Source organism: Alexandromys fortis, unplaced genomic scaffold (assembly GCF_014885135.2).
Source record: "Alexandromys fortis isolate MF-2015 unplaced genomic scaffold, M_Fortis_MF-2015_v1.1 scaffold_6, whole genome shotgun sequence".
Lineage (NCBI taxonomy): Eukaryota > Metazoa > Chordata > Mammalia > Rodentia > Cricetidae > Alexandromys > Alexandromys fortis.
In genome coordinates, this window is record NW_026067902.1 from 26,097,641 (window position 1) to 26,116,582 (window position 18,942).

The following is an 18,942-nucleotide window of genomic DNA, read 5'->3' on the forward strand; positions in this document are numbered from 1 at the left end:
GACTAGAGCTGAAAGCGTTAGCAGGCTTTACTGTGGGAAAACCCAATATTCTTTTGTTGTCCCTCTGGGTAAAGCTCAGAAAAGCTTCTCCAGTTAGCCTGAAATCTCCGAGCAGCTAGAGCACATGGCAAACTGTGAGCCTGGGAAGATAATGGTCCTGATGGAAGACACAACTGTGGCTGGAAACACCTGAGAGGATGTTTCTGTAGGAAAACAAACATGGAAATGAAAGGCGGGAGACCTGGAGAGAACCAAGGGCCCTGATAGTATCATCACTCAGTAGTCACTGAGTGTTCAAAGCAGGCCGGCCTCCTGCAGATAAACGACTCTCTAATCTCAAATTAGAAGTGTCACCAAACTAGGATCTCATTGCTCATACCTAAATGCAAGGGCCAGAGGAACACCCACCAGAGAAGAGCAGAAGGAAGAAATAAAGCATAGGAGACATTTGCCTCGTTATACAGACATGGACACAGCACGTGGGAATACTGAAAAATGCAGTAGTCCATAAACAAGGCGTTGTTTTTATGTTGACATCACTTCAAAGCCACACTGGTAATTTCCACAGTAACGCTTTATACCTGAGAGCCCATCATGGGTTGCAGTGTTCATAAAGCAACAGAAATCCAGTCAGGTTACTTACCATCAAAGTACTGCTGTGCTATCATCCTGCCCAGTGGCAACGCAAACCACAAGAAAATTTGGAACACCCAGAGGGCCTCAACTGAAATGAGTACTGTTTTACTTCTATTAGGCAAGAGTCAATTTGACTTGAAGATGAAGATGAAGGAAGTCCTTCAGTAGACAACTACTCAGGGTGGACAATCTAAAATTCTCCATCAGCTCGTTGTGGTGCACACCTTTAATCCCAGCAACTCAGGAACAAAGGCCGAGTCAGTGTTCCACTAAGAGGGAAGAGTGTGGCAACACTTTTATTCTCAGAACAGTAGGATGAGCAACTCTTTGTCCACTGACACACAAACACCAACAGGAGACCAGGATGTAGCCAAGGTCTCTGCCACTTTAGAACAAAGCTTATTAGTTCCCCGACGTCTGGCAGCATACCCCTCTTTTCTACCTGAGATCCACCCTGGATTATCTTTAGGGTTCACATTTCCAATGACAGTCTCAAGTCAATTTAGACCCCTAATATGCATCCCCAAATGTTTCCAGTCATCACCCATTACCCAGGCCAGTGGATACTTCTATGTTTTAAGATAATTGTTGCAGCAGCGCCCTACTTCCTGAAATAAAAATCTGTTTGGAGAGACTGGAGAGATAGCTTATCAATTAAGAGCACTTGCTGCTCTTCCAGAGGATCTGGTTCCTAGGACCCAGGTTTGGCCCCAGTACCAGCAGGCAGCTCATTACCACCAGTCAACTCCAGTTCCAGGGAATCCAAGGTCCTCTTGTGGCCTCTGTGAGAAGTTGCACTTGTGTGTATGGTACACACCATAGGGTACCATACATACACTCCGGCATACACACATATTCATAAAATAATAAATATTTAAGAAGAAACCCCACTTGGAGCCAAGCCAAGCAGCAGTGGTGTGCATCTGTAATAGCAGGGCTTGAGAGGCTGAGCTAGCCAGCCCTGGATACAGAGTAAGAAACCTTGCAAAAATAAACAGCAAGGCCTAGTGGTAGGCTCCTGTTATCTGTCTCAAAATTAAAAGGAAAAAGAGCTTAGGGTGTAGGTTAGTGATAGAGCATTTCCCTAGCATGTGAGAGACCCAAGTATAATACCGGGACCAAGAAGAGAGAGAAAGGAGAGGAGGAGGAAACCTGTGACTGTTTGCTAAACACTAGTGTCTTTGTGGGCTTGTATGGGTTGCAGCAGGAATAAAGCTTGCAATAAACATGTAGAATTCCTTCCTCTGGTAATGGCAGTTCCCTTTTAAAACAGTATCAGTGCCTTGCAAAAGACAAAGGGTTTGTTCTTAAACTGCTGTGGCGTGGCGCGGTGTGGCGCGGTGTGGCGCGGTGTGCCGTGGTAGTTCACACTTAGGAGGCCACGGCAAGAGGGGTGCTCCTGTCCAAGAGTTCAAGGCCAACCTAGACAACATGGGAAAACGCACATCTCAATAATAATAAAATAGTATAACATTTGTTTCTTTTTCACACTCAGAGTTCTAAACCACTGCTTTTTCTAGTCTCTTGCTATCAAGGTATTGGCTAAACTTTTCCCTCCTCAACTAAATCCACCTCCCTCCCCAAATCCACCACCCAATCCATCTGGTAATAATTCGCCAGCTGTTGTGCCCAAGTTGAGACCCGCAGAGAGGCCACCACCAGAATCCAGTCGAGTCCAGAATGCAAATGCAAGGTTTATTTCTGCGTGCAAAATTCAAACCAGCTAGCTGGGAGCTCAAAGCCTCTACCCACGAAGCAGTGCAGTGAGGAGAGCTCCCACTCCTCATTTGGGGGTGACATATATATTACTCAGGATCAAGGGGGCTGGTTTTGCTAGACACCGTTGTAGACTACCTCTGTACACCCTCTACTCCCTGTATGTGGCTACTTCTGCTTCTGTACATGCCCTCCACCCCATCCCCCAGCAGTCACTCCTGCTTCTGTCTAGAACTGGGTGTTGACAGGTGGCTAGCTGCTAGGAACATTTCATGGTTTATACTTTTGAAGAGGTTCCTGTTTTCAGGATGTTGCAAATTTCTTGAACCCAGTCCTTAACCAGCTCCTGATCAAGCAAAGTTTCTTAAAATTCCCCGTGTCCTTACACGGCAGCCTTAAAGGGGTGCTCACATTTCTCCAGAGAGATGAAGCGAAGCAAAGCGACCCTGCCAAATGCCATTCATCCATCCTGATCCAAGAAAGCTGAGCAGCTCCCCAAAGGAAGTGTCATCTCATCAGCTCCTCTGAAGGGTCTATCACTTAAGACTCTTCACTAATGTCCCTGGTGCCATGTAGCTGTCAGTTCTGATAAGATGCCAATTACCAAGGTAAGTGGCTTCAGGAAGCCTACATGTCTAAAACTTTTAAAAATCCAGTTCCGTGGCAACACTTGCAAAACAAGGATCATGATGTCTTCTTGCAGTTCTTGTCTGTGTTGATACACTTCAGCCAATGCACAAAATAGCTTCAACAGTCTTGATTGTTGAGACAGGGCCTCAACAGACTGACTTCAAACTCCAAATCCTCTGCTCCAGGCTTCCCAGGTGCTGGGGTTACAGACAAACACTACCATGCAAGGTTTAGATTATTCTTTTTTTTTTTCTTTTGACAGAACTGGGGTTGAACCTAAGGCCTCCCTCATGCTAGCTACATGCCATAACTGAGCTGTACCTACTACCTTTTGTTATTTTTTATTTTGAGTCAGGCAGGATCTCACTAAGATGCCCATGCAAGCCTTGAACTTGAGATTCTCTGGTCTAAGCCCCCGGAGTAGGTACGATTACCAGCCAGCATCCCCAGGTTTGGGTGTATTAATTCTTTCAATGCTTTTGATTGACGTTTTACTAGTGGGTAATGTGGTGGGGTTGAGACAGAGTCTTGCTGTGTAGCCTAGGCTCGCCTCAAACTTAGCAGCAAGTCTCCTGAGAGCTGGGATTATGAGTATATGCCACCACGACCAGCTTCCTTTTCCATTTTGAAGGGAGCCTTTCCTACTAGTGGCTTTACAAGTTTCCTCTATACTATAAATCCAGGGAGACAAAATGGAAATTAGACTGAAACAATACTGTTTCTTTTAGAACATCCATTTTCCATTGACTTCTCTGGGCTTTAAAAATAAAACAAGGTGCAGGGAGGGACTTTCCAAGGTCTTATAGGCAGAAACAGAATGAAAATATCTTGAAGTGTAAACATGTCTCTTCACTGAGCAAAATATTACTGTGAAAAAAAAATAACTTTCTCTGCATGTGGTCACCCATGCCTATAACCCCAACACTCAAAAGGCTAAGGCGAATCATTTCAAGTTCAAGGTCAAGTTGGGATGCACAGTAAATTCAAGGCTAACCTGGGGCTACAGAATGAGACTGTCTGAAATGAAAAAGAAAAGAATGCAAAATATTTCAGTACCTAAAGGCCTTGGGAAAGTTCTTACGATTACTGATAGAGAAGAGAGAGACTAACTGTCTACAGCCAGAAACTGAACAATGCTGGAAGACTGAACTCAGTCCGATGTACGCTTGGCAAGCTACATCCCCAAATCAGACATCTTTCCAAACTCATTTTCATTCAATGATCTTGTTTAACTTCAGTGAAGCCCTTAGAGAGTAGACAGGATCTTCAATATAATCAATTACATGAATACAGATAAGGTCTATTTGAAATAGATCCTACTCCCACTCCAAAACTTACTAACAACACAAATGAACAGATCTCGGACTCAAACACTTACTGAAATGCATCCCAGCAATCACTGAAACAGCCAAGTTCGAAGTCACATCAGACTAAAACAAAAGCCAACTGTTGGAAAAAAAAAAAAAAAAAAAACTTTTGAATGTTGGGTTATAGGCATGGGGGAAAGGGAGGGAAAGAAGGAGGAAAAAAGGGAGGAGAGAGGAAGAGAACGGAAGGGAGGGAGGGAAGAAGACACATAGGCAGGCAGACAAAACAAATGTAAGCTACAGCTCACTCTGCCTATTCTTGCTAAAGTTTGACTCCACCTTGTGCTAAGGTCCCGTCTCCTCACACCACGTAAGGGCTCAGAGTGAGCTACCATTCTTGCTGTCCTTCCCTGGCACCCGAGTGTCTTCACGACGTGTCCCACCACATCATTTGAGCCCTTGATCAAATTATAATCATATTCTCCTCGAGGCAAAAGTCTTTAAGTATAACTACTACATCAAATTTCACAAAACTCAAATACAGTATCTACATAACATTTCCCCTCCTCTTGCTAAGGACTAAGCTGCTGCTCTTGCTCAAGCCCTGCCACACAACCCTGCAGCTCTTCTTAGACAAAGGGCAAACCCAATCTAACCAGCAAAGACTGTTTGGTTTGCCATTTCACACAAAAGAAAAAGCAGATCTAGCAGAATTCTTGTCTTCCAAGGGTGACAGTCAATTACCCATGCTGACCACACAAGGAAGAAGGAGCTACTGTACCGACTGTGTGAAAAGTCTCTGTGTAAGGGCTCTTCCCAGCCTGTGAAGCTCCTCTTGAATTTTGTCCTCCTTTTCATTTTCCTTTGGTGGATGATGTAGGAAGTACGTGTCTGTTCTGTTTTGAGGGCTAGCTGCATTGTTTCATGTCAAAATCATTTCTTCCTCGAGAGCATTTACGCATGGCACTAACGAGAGGAGGAAGGAAAGAAAGTGCTCACAGAGCTCTTAGAAGTGGTTCCCAAGGTCCGGAGAAATCAAGCAGCAACTGCTGCAGTTATATAGCGAGCTCAATCACAAGTATTTTGTAAGTAGAAGGAAAGGCGCTGTGTGTGTAAAGGCAAATGCTAAAGGGATTCTTCAACCTCTTTTGCTACACAGTGCATGGCATTTGGTGGGTGCCTGCCTGACACACCCTTCTGATTAAACTGATCCTTAACTGCATGGTACCATGGCAATACACTAGAAAACCTCCTTCCCGTCCTGTCCCTACTGAAGCAAAAACTACAAATAAAATAAGAAAAGGCACATTTCTGTGGATTTCAGGAGACCATTTCTCCTACAGCAGGACAGAGTCCTGCAATCTACCTCCCCCTTCTGCAGCTCTTTCTAAGTGTGACCTTTAGGAAGCTCTTCCAACACTAGGAAGGGAAATCTTTTAATTAAAAGAAAGGGCAGCAAAGATGCTGAGGAAAGGAGAAAGCTTTCACCTTACAGTAGAGAAAGGTGGATTTTCTCAAAGCTCCTGATCCAGCAGGACAAAATGCAAATCCCAGGATCAGTGTGGTGGGGAGGTAAGGCAAGCCAAAGGCCTGGAAGCTGCGCCACAGTACAGTAAGCCTTGGGAGCCTAGTGCAGGAGTCAGCACTGTGCCAGCCAGCACTGTGGCCTTATTTTTGGCAGATTGTTGACCTCTGCTTCACAGAAACCCAAAGTAACATTTAATTCCACAATCCCTAGATCCCCACTGAAAATGTCTAAATACTCTTTAGGGAGAAAGTACAAATTAAATTCTGATGTTGTTTTCTTCTTTCTAACTATGAAGCCGCTGAACTTAAATTGCATCCTAAACTCTCAAGAGAAATGTCCTAATTTGCTCTATCTGTTGCTATGACAAAGACCATGACCAAAAGCAACTAGAGGAGGAAAGAACTTGCTTGGTTTACACATCCTGATCACTGTCCATCACTGAAGGAGGCTGAGGCAGGAGCCGAAGGGAGCATGGGGGAGCCCTGCTTACTGACTTGCCATGGCCCTGGATTGCACAGCCTACTTTTTTATGCAGTCCAGGGCCACCCGCCTAGAGTGGTGACACACAGTGGGCTGGACCCTCCCACATCAGTCATTAATTAAGAAAATGTGGAGCTGGAGAGGTGGCTCAGTAGGTGAGAACACTGACTCTTCTCCCAGAGAACCAGGGTTCAATTCCCAGCACCCACATGTCCGATATCCATGGCAAAACACCAATGCACATAAAATTAATAAATAAATAAAAATAAACTTGAAAAAAAAAAAGAAAAGAACATGTACCACAGACTAGCCTACAGGCCAATCTAATGGAAGCAATTTCTCAACGGAGGCTCCCTCTTCCCTGGTGACTCCTGCTTGTGTCAAGTTAGGGGAAAGAAAAAGAAAAAGAGAAAAAACTCAGCACAAGGAAAAAAGCTAAAAAAGCCAAGAGGAGTTAAGTTTCGGCAGAACAAAAACTAATGGTTCTCCTGCTTCGGCCTTCTGAGCGCCAGGATTACAGGCACTTGCCAGCCGTCACACCCGGACAGACGTGTTCTTTAACATGAATGGAGGACTGGAGGGATGGCTCGGCAGTAAAGGGGGGTAGAGTGTGTAATGCATTTGCAGAGTACCTGAGTTTGGCTCCCAGCACACAAGTCAGGAAGCTCACATCTGCCCATAACTCTAGCCCTAGGGGATCCAACACCCTCTTCTGGTCCCCATGGGCATCAGCACACACTTGCCATATACTCAAACACAGACAAATAAATAAAAAATAATAATGAAATAGATGTGTTTTTAAGGATATGATAGTTGGGTAAAATGGGAGTTACAGGTGGCTGTGGCACCAAAAAAGTCACTACACATGTAAATTCTATGTCTACCATCCAGAAGACCGCACACTAAATAAAAATCAGCCTATCAGAAGATCCTAAAAACCCAAATGAAATTAACAACTCCCAAGTCTGCTACTTCATGTGTATTCTGTGGATATAAGTTCTACTTTGATTCTGAGCCCCAATATACATCAATACATAAAGTTACACTAACATTTAGAAACACGGCAACACTCCAGGCCTACAAGCCAGTTTCAGGAAACTTTTCCATCTGGAAATGCCATGTTACGAATAAAATACCCACAGCCACATTAAACACATACATTTATCAACTGGTCTTGGTCCAGGTATGCATGCTGCTGATCAGGCATGGTAATGTCTCACATGTCTCAAAAGCAAGACACTCTGCCATCAAAAGTTTCCTCTGCAGGGATGGATAAAGCAAATCCGACCTATATACTCAACAGAATTCTTTCAACCATGAGGAAGGGTAAAGTCACAGCAATTGCAAGAAGATGGGCGCAACTGGGGGTAGTAAGAGCAAATCTAGCTCGACTCAGAAAAAAATTATCATATTTTCTCTCATTTGTGGTTCCTAGATTTTATAGACATATAAAATTATGTATATGTCTGTGAAACTGTATGGAAGAAGGGAAACTAAGGAACAAAGGGAACTAACAAGAGCAAGAAGCAGGAAGGAGGGGTGGGGAGAAGTTCAGATTTACGTGCTTTGTAGGAAAAGGTTCTCGAGTAACGCAGGACAAGGGACAAATACTACACACAATAGAAACTCTTTAAGAAGAACGGAATTTTCTTTAAAACAGCATGATGATGAGAAGGTGCTATTTATTTCCCAGGTCTAGGGATAGCAAGGGGTAAACATCAGAAAGCATTCAATTGAGTAGTAAAGATCCAGTCAATTGAGGCGCTTTCCCTGCGGCTGTTTGCCTCCTCTAGGCCAGGCGTGCTTGCTCCGAGAACGCGCTCCTTGCCCCACCTGCTGGTCACAGCTAAAATTGAGCTTTGATTGCCAGTTTCACCCAGCTGAGCACAGTTCAAGGCGGGGCTGGTATCTAGGACTGGAACGTCTTCCCCACGCTAAGGACGGGACCCAGGCACACGTTCTCACACCTAGCTACACCTCCTGCCCTGGGCCTGGTGTTCTCTCTTCATTGTTTTGGAGCTAGGGGCTTTGCAGGTGGAGTTAATACAACTTTCATTTGACAGAGAAGTCAATTGCTCTTCATCTATTTGATTTGGTTAAAACACACAATTTTATTTTTCTTGGTTTTGTTCTGTTTGTTTTTCTATGTGTAGGCCATTTGCTCAGAGGAAGGCGAAACGTTCTGTAAGCCTCCTCACACATGACCAGCTTCCTTTTGGGTGTGGTATAAACAGAGAAGCCATTCTTCAGGCCCCCTGCTCTGAGCACACCCCAATTTACAGATTGGCTTTCAACTCTGGTATTTGTTTCTTGGGGGAGTTGGTGTCCTGCTAGATCTGATGGCACGCGCCCACAATTCCAGCCAGCACGTAAGGCAGGAGGACCAAGAGCTCAAGGCCATCTCACGCTACAATCTCGTGTTCCAGGACAGCCTGGGCTGAAGAACAAGAGACCTCGCCTCATACAACTGAAGAGAAAAGAAAAGCAAATCTTTTCAACAGAACCTGTGCTGCTCAAGTGCTGTCACGTGCACTTCTAAGTGACCCACACAGACTGGATCCAACACTTAATCTCGCAAAGAACACAAGGTTAAATGAACAGACATGAACAATACCAGCACAATTCTAGATGCCCAAGGAATTCCAAACACACATACGTGAAAGTCGCACAGCACATTTTAAGTGTTCACTAGCTGAACGGTTTTAATTGTTCCCAGTCACAGATGATAACGATCCACCCACGCTGGACAACACACATAGGTCTCTATACACAGTGACTTTCTCACAAAACACACATCCGTTAACAAAGTCTCTCAGTGTTGGTAACTCAGTCTCATAATGCAAAATAAAACTATTAGAGAACTGATGATCTAAAATAATATATGAATTTGATACGGAGTCTTGTCATCCTAATTATACTTTATATTAATAAAATGCCTCTAACACTTAGAAATCGTAGCACGGGGGGGGATGGAGACAGGGGAATCAAAAGTTCAAGGCGAGTCTGCCCTACGTGAGAGAGACCCGGTCTCAAAACAGAAACAAAATAAAAATGATCACATAGAAAGTGCTAGGCAGCTAGTAAACAAATTCCTAGCATAAAATATATTACCCCTGATAAATTTATGAAGAAAACGTGAGAAAAAATTATGAGTTTAAAAGTAAAAGAAACAGTTGGAATTATACTGCTAAAATCTGTATTGTGATTTTTAAATGTATGAAGCCAATATCAAGTCACTACAGTATTTAAGACCATTCATTCATAAAAATGGTGATGCGGTTTTATTAACTGTTTCTATGGCTGTTGTTGAAATGCCATGTTGGCATCTAACTATTGTGTAACTTCTGAAAGACTGCCCCCTGTTCTGAGCTCTAGGAAAGTATGCAGCACCATACCTAGGGTTTACTGGTGCTGGGAACCAAAGCAGGGCCGTAGGCAAGCTATGCAACACGATCAACAGAGCCACATTCTCAGCCCTTAAAATGCTTTCCTGCTCCATGTTCTAATTAACAAGTGCACAGACTATCCTGGGAATCAGATATTTTAAAAGTATCTGAACCGTTTGATTGTAAAAGATAGTAGATGTAAACTTATAGACGTAGTATTATGCATGGCTTCCTCAGAATAAGTAAAACAGTTCGAGGATGAATTATCTGTGTGGATTATGGAAATATGACTGGTGGAAAAAAGCATACCTCAAAACAGCACACTGTTGCCGGGCGGTGGTGGCGCATGCCTTTAATCCCAGCACTCGGGAGGCAGAGGCAGGCGGATCTCTGAGTTCGAGACCAGCCTGGTCTACAAGAGCTAGTTCCAGGACAGGCTCCAAGCCACAGAGAAACCCTGTCTCGAAAAAGATAAAAAAAAAAAAAAAAAAAAAAAAAACATCACACTGTTAACAAGACACTAATGCCTACACAGTGGCCCGCAGTGACAAGAAAGAATGGCAAATGCCTTTTCCTCACAATGTAGCACAGACTGACTGTCCTGGAACTCACCATGTAACCTGGCTCAAAAATATAATCCTAAAGCAATTTTCTGTTGGGATACTTAACCACATTTAGCTTCTAGCCAGGACAGCTTCAGTCTTCCGGAAAAGGGAAAACCATTCCTGGAGGCTGTTGTTTGAGTCTGAGTTTAAGAAGCTCACAGGCACTACTGGCTGACATGAGGTCTCAGGGACAGAACAAGACTTAGACACCTGCCAAGACCCGATGTGACACCAAATGGGGCTCTACGGCTGAGCAACTGAGCCAGACAAAGTGTAAGAGACTCAGCATTAGTGCCTTGTTTACTGTTCCGGCCAGGCAGTAGTCACAAAGAAAACAAAATGGCAAAATAAATATAAACAAATGCATATGCCTTCAAAGTTCCATTTTCCTCAACACAGTGGCTCCTTACTGCATATAAGTAACTAAAAAGTGGCCAGCCTAGGGATGGTAGCACAGATAAGGCCAGCCTGGGCTACACAGAGAGACTTTGTCTCATTCTTTTTTTAAGTGAATACATCTGTCATATAAATGTGGATCAGGAGCACAAAGGTCTGCTAACATTCAAAGAACTAAATGTGTTACCAGTGTCACTATATGGCTTTATAATTATATTTATAATTATATTTTATTTATAATTATATTTAAACATGAGGGAGAAGGTATGTGAAAACATCACTCGACGGTTATCTCCCGACCCGGTGTGTGTGTGCACGTGCGTGCGTGCGTGTGTGTGTGTGTGTGTGTGTGTGTGTGTGTGTGTGTGTGTAGCTATCTAAGTGTGTATGCCTTAGTGTATGCTGTAGAAGTCAGAAGACATTGAGACTCTTCCTCCGCTGCTTTCTGCCTTATTTACTTCAGAGACTGTCTCTCACTGAGCCTGGAGCTCAGCCAGGCTGGCAGCAGCAAGCTCTGGAAATCCTCCTGTATCTACCCCAACTGCACAGCACTGGGGTTACAGGTACAAGCTGCAATGCCAAGTTTTCAACATGGTGTTGGGAATCTGAACTCAGGTCCTCATGCTTGTACAACAAGAGATCTTACCATGGAGCTACCTCTTTTCAAACTGTAGCAGAAGCTCAGAGATAACCAGAAGAGTGGGCTTTGGAGGCAACAGATCTATGTTGAATCCAGGCTCAGTGATCTTCAGATTAATTGTGAATTAGTAATTTAACCAATACTGTGAGTGACTTAGCTATGACTCGATGTACAAATCTCATAATTAAGTGTTCAATAAATGTTAATTACTTACTTTTATCTGCAGGAAAAAGGGGTAAAAAATCCCAAGGACGGCCAATAGGCCTTAATTTCCTCCCTGTTAATAACTCATCAAGACAATTCACTTTTAGTCCCAGCACTTGGGAAGCAGAGGCAGGCGGATCTATATTAGTTCGCGGCCAACTTGGTTGTTATAGTGAGTTCCAGGCCAGCCAGGGTTACATAGTACGGTCCTGTCTCCAAAGTCTCAGCCAAAGTAAGAAAACAAAAGAGGGGCATCCAAACAGAAAAGAAGGGACTTAAGCAACCCGTACTAGCAGAAGACATTAATTATGTATATTTTATATAATTATATACTTTATATATTACATTTTATAGAATTGTATATGGTTATATAAATTATATATAAAACAATACTACCAAAAAAATTAAGACTGATAAATTTAGAAAGGTTACAAAATATAAAATTAACATGTAAAATGTAGTTGGTTTTTTAATATAACAGTATCAAAATTGGTGAAAGTAAAAAAATAAATCTAAATAAATAACCAATACCAGCGAAAACTTAAAATAAGACATATGTGAATAAATTTAGCCAAAAAAATGAGTGATATCTGCAATGATTATTACAAAGCATCAATGGGAGCAACTGGAGAAGACACTAAGTTACAAGGTTTCACAGCCTTCCCGGGTGCACAGCTGGAACTAGGCACTATGTTTCACATGCCTGTAATACCCAAAGTGATCTACAGAGTCAAAGCAATGCCCAGAGATAGCCCGATATTTTTCACAGAACCAGAACAACCACTCCTAAAATGTCTTGAACAGAGGAATAAAAGTTAAGCGTTACAATATAAGACCTCAAAACACACTGCAAAGGGTAACAGGCTAACCTGTATGGTCCTGGTACAAAAACCTGGTGGTTTAAATGTGGCTTGGTAATATGCACACCATCCCAAGTTCAGTCCCACCACTAAAAAGGAAGGGAGTGGGGAGCCAACGAGACACCACAGAAAACCCCAGGAATACATGTGCATATCCATACCCAGAAGACATAAACTATATACAAAACCAACTCAAAATAAATAAGAATTAAATATAAAACCTGAACCTTTGAAACTATCAGGAAAGACACTTCAGAACATTGCTCTGGGCCAAGCTTTCTTTGGATTTGACCTCGAAGCCCAAACAACAGCAGCAACCTTGATGAATGGAATCACATCAAAAGAGCTGCACAGCAATTGGAGACAACCAAAAGAGTTGAGAACACCTGACTGGGGAGGAAACATTTACAACTGATCACCCAGCAAGAGATGGCTCTGTAAAATGGACCAACCTCAAACCGTTCAAATGTACAAAATCATGAGAACAAACTATTTGCCTAAGAGTATCTAGAAATTTCTCAGTAAATGCAAAAAAGAAAAACAAAACAAAACAAAAAATCTCCTGTGAGAGATCACCTTTAATCCCAGCACTCTGGAGGCAGAAGCAGGCAGATGTCTGAGTTCAAGGCCTGCCTGCTCTACATAGTGAGTTCCAGGACAGCCAAGTCTACATAGTGAGACCCTGTCAGGATAGATAGATAGATAGATAGATAGATAGATAGATAGATAGATAGATAGATAGATAGATAGAATAGAATAGGAGTAGAAACAACCAAAAACGCAATTAAAATAAAACTGGGGCACTCCTGTGATGCCAGCAACTGAGAACCAGACACAGGCCGAGCTACCCAATAATATTATGTCTCAACAAACAAAAGAATAGTTAACTAAATAAAGTCAGATGTATTGAAGTACATGTGTGATCCCATACCTTAGAAATAGAGGCAGGAAAATCCTGAGATGGGGAAGCATGGGTACATAGTAAAATCCTGTCTAAAGGAGGAGAAGAGAAAGAGGGGGAAAAAATAACAAGAGCTAGGGAAGATACAGAGACAGGAACTCTCATCATATGCTGTGGGAACATCAGTTAGTACAGCATCACAGAAAGCAGTATGGATGTTCTTCAAAAAAAAGAAAGAAAGAAAGAAAGAAAGAAAGAAAGGAGGGAGGGAGGGAAGGAAGGAAGGAAGGAAGGAAGGAAGGAAGGAAGGAAGGAAGGAAGGAAGGAAGGAAGGAAGAAAGGAAGAAAGGAAGAAAGGAAGAAAGGAAAACAGTAAATATTCCACAATCTAACTACTAGGTACATATCCAAAGAAACTGGAGTCAGTATGCATAAGAAACAGTGGCATTCCCATGTTTATTTACTTATTTATTACACGTTTGTGTGCCCGTAAGCATGTGCCGTGCGTGCAGGTGCTCTCAGAGACAGTTAAGAGTACTTGTTCCAGAGGACACAACGGCCTTTAACTCGGGCTCCACGGACCTGATGCCTTCGGACCTGATGCCTTCGTCTGGTCTCTGCTGGCTTTGCACTTACGTGCATAAACATATGCATAATTTTTTTAAAGTCTCTTTTTCAAAAGAAGAGAATATATAGACACAAAGTCAGCCTTCAGAACATCAGAATGAAATGGTCACCAGCAGAAAAATGAATGGAACTAAGTGATATTATGCTAAGTTAAATAAGCTGGATACACAAAGACCAATAGTATTACTTTCTCATTTATATGTGGAAACTAAAAGTTGATCTTAAACCTAGAATAGTGGTGATGAGAGACTAGGACACGTATAGGAAAGAGAGATGGCGGAGATGGTCAATGAGTACAGGAATTCACTTAGATAGAAGGAATCATTTCTAAAGATCAAAAGCAAAGTAGGGGGCTGGAGAGATGGCTCACTGGTTAAGAGCATTGCCTGCTCTTCCAAAGGTCCTGAGTTCAATTCCCAGCAACCACATGGTGGCTGACAACCATCTGTAATGAGATCTGGTGCCCTCTTCTGGCATGTGGGCATACATGCAGGCAGAATGTTGTATATATAATAAATCTTAAAAAAAAAAAAAAGCAAAGTAGGAAAACTATGGTTGAAAATCAATTATTAGAAAACAGCTAACCTGGTGTGGGAGGTCCTTCTGTCTATGTGTTGCTATTATTGGTTAATGAATAAAGGAACTGCTTTGAGCCTATGGCAAGGGCAGAACAGAACTAGGCAGGAAAAGCTAGGCTGAATGCTGGGTTAAGGGCGGAGTCTGGGAGAAGTGAAAGAGCCGCAGCTACTGTCAGACATGCCGAAACTTTGCTGGTAAGCCACTGCCACGTGGAGATATACAGATTAATAGAAATGGATTAAATTAGTAAAAGAGTTAGGCAATAAGAAGCTAGAGCCAATGGGCCAAGCAGTGATTTAATTAATACAGTTTCTGTGTGATTGTTTCGGATCTAGGCTAGCCAGGTGGCTGAGAACCAACAAGTGACCCTTCTTACTACACTAGCCTGGAGGACTTTTTAATGCTGTCAACTGTCATAATTAGGGCTTCTACTGCTGTGATTAAACACCATGACCAAAGCAACTTGGGGAGGAAAGAATTTATTCAGTTCACACTTCCATATTGCTGTTCACCAAAGGAAGTCAGGACAGGAACTCAAGCGGGGCAGGACTCTGGAGTCAGGAGCTGGTGCACAGGCCATAGAGGGGTGCCGTTTACTGACTTGCTCCCTGCTGGCTTTCACAGCCCATTTTCTTACCCAAACAACCCACAATGGGTTGGGCCCTCCACATCAATCACTAATTAAGAAAACCCCTTACGTCTGGATCTTATGGAGGCATTTTCTCAGCTGAGGTTCCCTCCTTTCAGATGACTCTAGCTTGTGTGTCAGGTTGCCATAAGACTAGGCCACACACCAAGACAAAGAAGTAATGTATTTCTAACATGATAGGTATATCAAATCCTTCTGATCTCATCATTCCACACTGTATCCATGTATAGAAATGCTACTTAATGCCCCATAAATGTATAGTTACTATGCGTCATTTAAATTTTAATATATACTTTGGGGCAAGTAATACAGCTCAATGGGTAAAAGCACTTGTGCAAGTCTAATGATGAGGGTTCTATCCTGGTAATCCACAGTGCAAGGAGAAAATAGACTCCAGAAGGTTGTCCTCCAACCTCCACACCTGCACCCCAACACCCCCCCCAATACCTCCACCACACGCACGCACACACATAAGCGGAGACTGCTTGTTCATATTCCGGCTTCCCAGACCCAAATAATCACACAGAAACCATATTAATTACAACACAGTTTGGCCAATGACTCAAGAGTCTTCCTAGCTAGCTCTTATATCTTAAATTAACCCATTTATATTCGTCTGTGTTTTACCATGAAGCTTTGGCGTATTGGTAAGGTTCCGACATGTCCTTGGCAGCTACATAGCATCTTTCTGACTCAGCCTACTCTCTCTCTCTCTCTCTCTCTCTCTCTCTCTCTCTCTCTCTCTCTCTCTGTTTCTGTCTCTCTCTCTCTCTTACACACACACAAATATATTTCTAAAAATAAACACTAAATAAATTCTTGCATTTTATGAAATTAATGATTGCATCAAGGATAGTGTCGCGCTTCCGCTAGGTATTCAGTGAAGGTGATTGGCCTGAGGATTTGGTTATCAAAGTCAGTAAACCTCTGGTCTCCCTGAGAAGTTACTTTGGAGTAGTACATAGCTAGAAGTTGTTTCCGTTTGCATCCAGAGGGAACGCAAAGGATGTGCACTCTGTGGAGTCCTGCAGCTGGAGAACGGTCCCTACACAGGCAGAACTGTATTGTCTGGCTTTCAGAGCTCTGCAGTTAATCCTGATTTAAGACACCAATGTGCTCACTGTAAGACGTGAGAACAGAGAGACCTCGGGAAGGTCGGTCAATCTTTAGGTACTCAACAAGACGAAATATGAATCTGAAAAGTGGAAAGGACCAAAATGAAGACATGATCTTCCCCATGTCCCTCCATCCAGATGTGACCACAGAGAGTGTTACCTAGGCAATGCTGGGATGGGATAAAGGAAACACAGGATAGAGGAACAAACATTTCTCTGTTTGGGTTCATGTACCCGGGCCCGCGCTGTAGCGGGTAACTGCAGGGACACCATCAGACTTTGGGACCCCGGAGATAGCAAACCGGAGGCCGGTAGCCCAGTCCTTGGGCCGCAAGCAGCCAGGGGCTGCGCGTGCACCGTCCACGCGCGTCCCCCCCGGCTCCGTCCCGCGCAGGCGCCGTACGCCGGCTGCTGCCGCAGCATCCCGCGCCGCTTACCCGTGTGCTGACTCCGCCGCCGCGACCGCGGCCTCCCGGCTCCCGGCGGCCGCCACGCGGGGCGCCGCCTCCTCGGCCTCCGCGGAAGCCCCGGCCTCGGCCCCGCCGGCCGCCTCCGTCCCCGCAGCCTCCTCTCGCCAGCGCCGCCGCGGTTCCGGCCGACTCTCGGTCCCCTCCGGGCCGCTCCCGGCCTCCCCGCCGCCCGCGGCCGCCCCGAGCCCCGCGCTCCGCCTGCATGAGGCCGCCCGCCGAGAGCAGCGCGCGAGCGAGCCGCTGCCGAGAGGGAAGGCCCCACCGGAAGCGGCCGGGCGAGCACGGGCCGCGGTGATCCGGGTGCGGGCCGGTCGGGGCGGGGACCGCAGGAGTGATCTGTAGTGAAAGGACGCTCTAAAGTCACTTTGTGTGATCGCTCTTAATTCATACGAGTATTTGCAGAACACTAAGCCCGAGATGTACGACGAGTTTGTTAGCTAACTTCCTAATTTAAAGAGGACGTGTCGTTTTAAAATCAGGATTTAGGAAGGAGGTATGGGTCCAGGGTGAGTTCCACGTGACAGGTGGGACAGAGGGTAGAGAGGAGGGTGGGAAAGTAGAAAGGGTGCTTGAAAAAATCTTGAAAAGAAAAAGAATTTGTAAACCTAACTGCTGTTACATTTACTGAGCTCTTGATTCTGTCTGATAGGCACTTGTGTTGCCCTTATTCTGCAGTGAGGTAACAGCCCTAGAGAAGTTAACTCACTTGGCAGGAATTGGCCAGATAGTATCCAAAGACAAGGGTAGAAGGAAAGTTATAGAAAGCCGTGCAAGGGTTGGGGATGTAACTCAGTGGCAGAGTGCTGAATTCGTCTTTGGCACAGGTTAAAATAAATAAATAAATAAATAAATAAATAAATAAATAAATAAATAAATAAATAGTTGTTTTAAAAAAGCAAGAAGAAGAAACCACAGAGGCCAAGCTTTGTTTTGTCTTACAAATAAATAAATAAATAGTTGTTTTAAAAAAGCAAGAAGAAGAAACCACAGAGGCCAAGCTTTGTTTTGTCTTAGGGAAGCTACAGGAAAATAATGAAAGCAAGCGGTGGTGGCACATGTGCCTTTAATCCCAACATTCGAGTTAAAGTCAGGCAGATCTCTGAGTTCAAGACCGGTCTGGTCTACAGCGTGAGTTCCAGGACAGTCAAGGCTACATAGAAACCCTATATCAAAAGACCGAAAAACAAAAAATAATGAAAGCAAAAGATAGACATCAGCCTGGCAAAAGAAGTGTCACTTTCTTCCCCAGCCTTTCCTGGCCCTTCCCCCCTGCCATATATTGCTTTAATTGTGCACAGAACCACACAGGCAGTACTATGTCCAGAATTGAAGAGAGATCAACCCCACCCTAAAGTCCTAAACTCACAAGAAAGACAGTTACATAGAAAGATGACTTCTGCTCTCATGAGCTAAATGCAGGAAGAGTTTCACGACCAAAGCTAGAAGTAGCTCTTCATGATTCCTGGACACCCCAGCTACAGCCTGCTGACTGAACAGGAGCTGGCCCAGCTAATAGGTGGGGGGGGGGGGGAGTGGGAGAACCTACAAAGATGAGGGGACCCCTGGAGGTTTGCCAACTTGAGAGATATACACTCTTTGAAACGGCTATCCCTTGCAGAACATTAAAACCCACCAGTTGTCTCCGTGCACAGTAGATCCCTTCCTCTGAACTCACCAGGCCTATGACATCAACTACTAGACTCAGGTTTGGAACCCACATTGAAAACAGAAACGTTAGGCTGGAGAAACCGCTCCATGGGGAAAGTGGTGAGCCCAAATCCACAGCACCAACATGAAAAGCCTGGCTGTGTGCCCCATATACAAATACCCAGTGCTCGTTGGTCAGCCCTCCTAGCCAAATCTATGAGATCCAGGTTCGTGAGTGTCTGACTTAGCTTTCTGTTGCTGTCATAAACACCATGAGCAAATGCAGCTTGGGAAAGAAAAGGTTTATTTCTTCTTCCAATTTAAAATCCATCATGATGGGAAGTCACGGCAGGAACTCCAAAGCAGAAAGTAGAAGCTTGAAGTAGAAACCACAGAAATCCTGCTTTCTGATTTGTTTGCTCAGTTTCAGCTGTCTTTTAAAAAACTATTTTATGTGTATGAGTGTTTTACCTGCACATATTACATGTACCACATGAGTACCTGGGACCCACAGACACCAGCAGACCACTTTGGATTCCCTGGAATCTTGAGATAGGGGTGGATGG

At 44.0% G+C, this 18,942-nt stretch overlaps 1 protein-coding gene and 1 non-coding gene across 2 annotated transcripts in view; both read right to left on the reverse strand.

The window, feature by feature from the left end:
• Aven (apoptosis and caspase activation inhibitor) overlaps positions 1 to 17,030 on the reverse strand; it is a 137,833-nt gene extending 120,803 nt beyond the window's left edge. The window contains exon 1 of the mRNA XM_050134446.1: positions 16,697 to 17,030. Coding sequence (XP_049990403.1) covers positions 16,697 to 16,933 — 237 coding nt within the window. The 5' untranslated portion in view covers positions 16,934 to 17,030. The remainder of the gene's footprint in view (positions 1 to 16,696) is intronic.
• On the reverse strand, positions 8,443 to 8,570 carry LOC126496868 (small nucleolar RNA SNORA11). The gene has a single exon (XR_007590474.1). It is a non-coding gene; the product is annotated as a small nucleolar RNA SNORA11 (small nucleolar RNA).
• Positions 17,031 to 18,942: the final 1,912 nt, after the last annotated feature.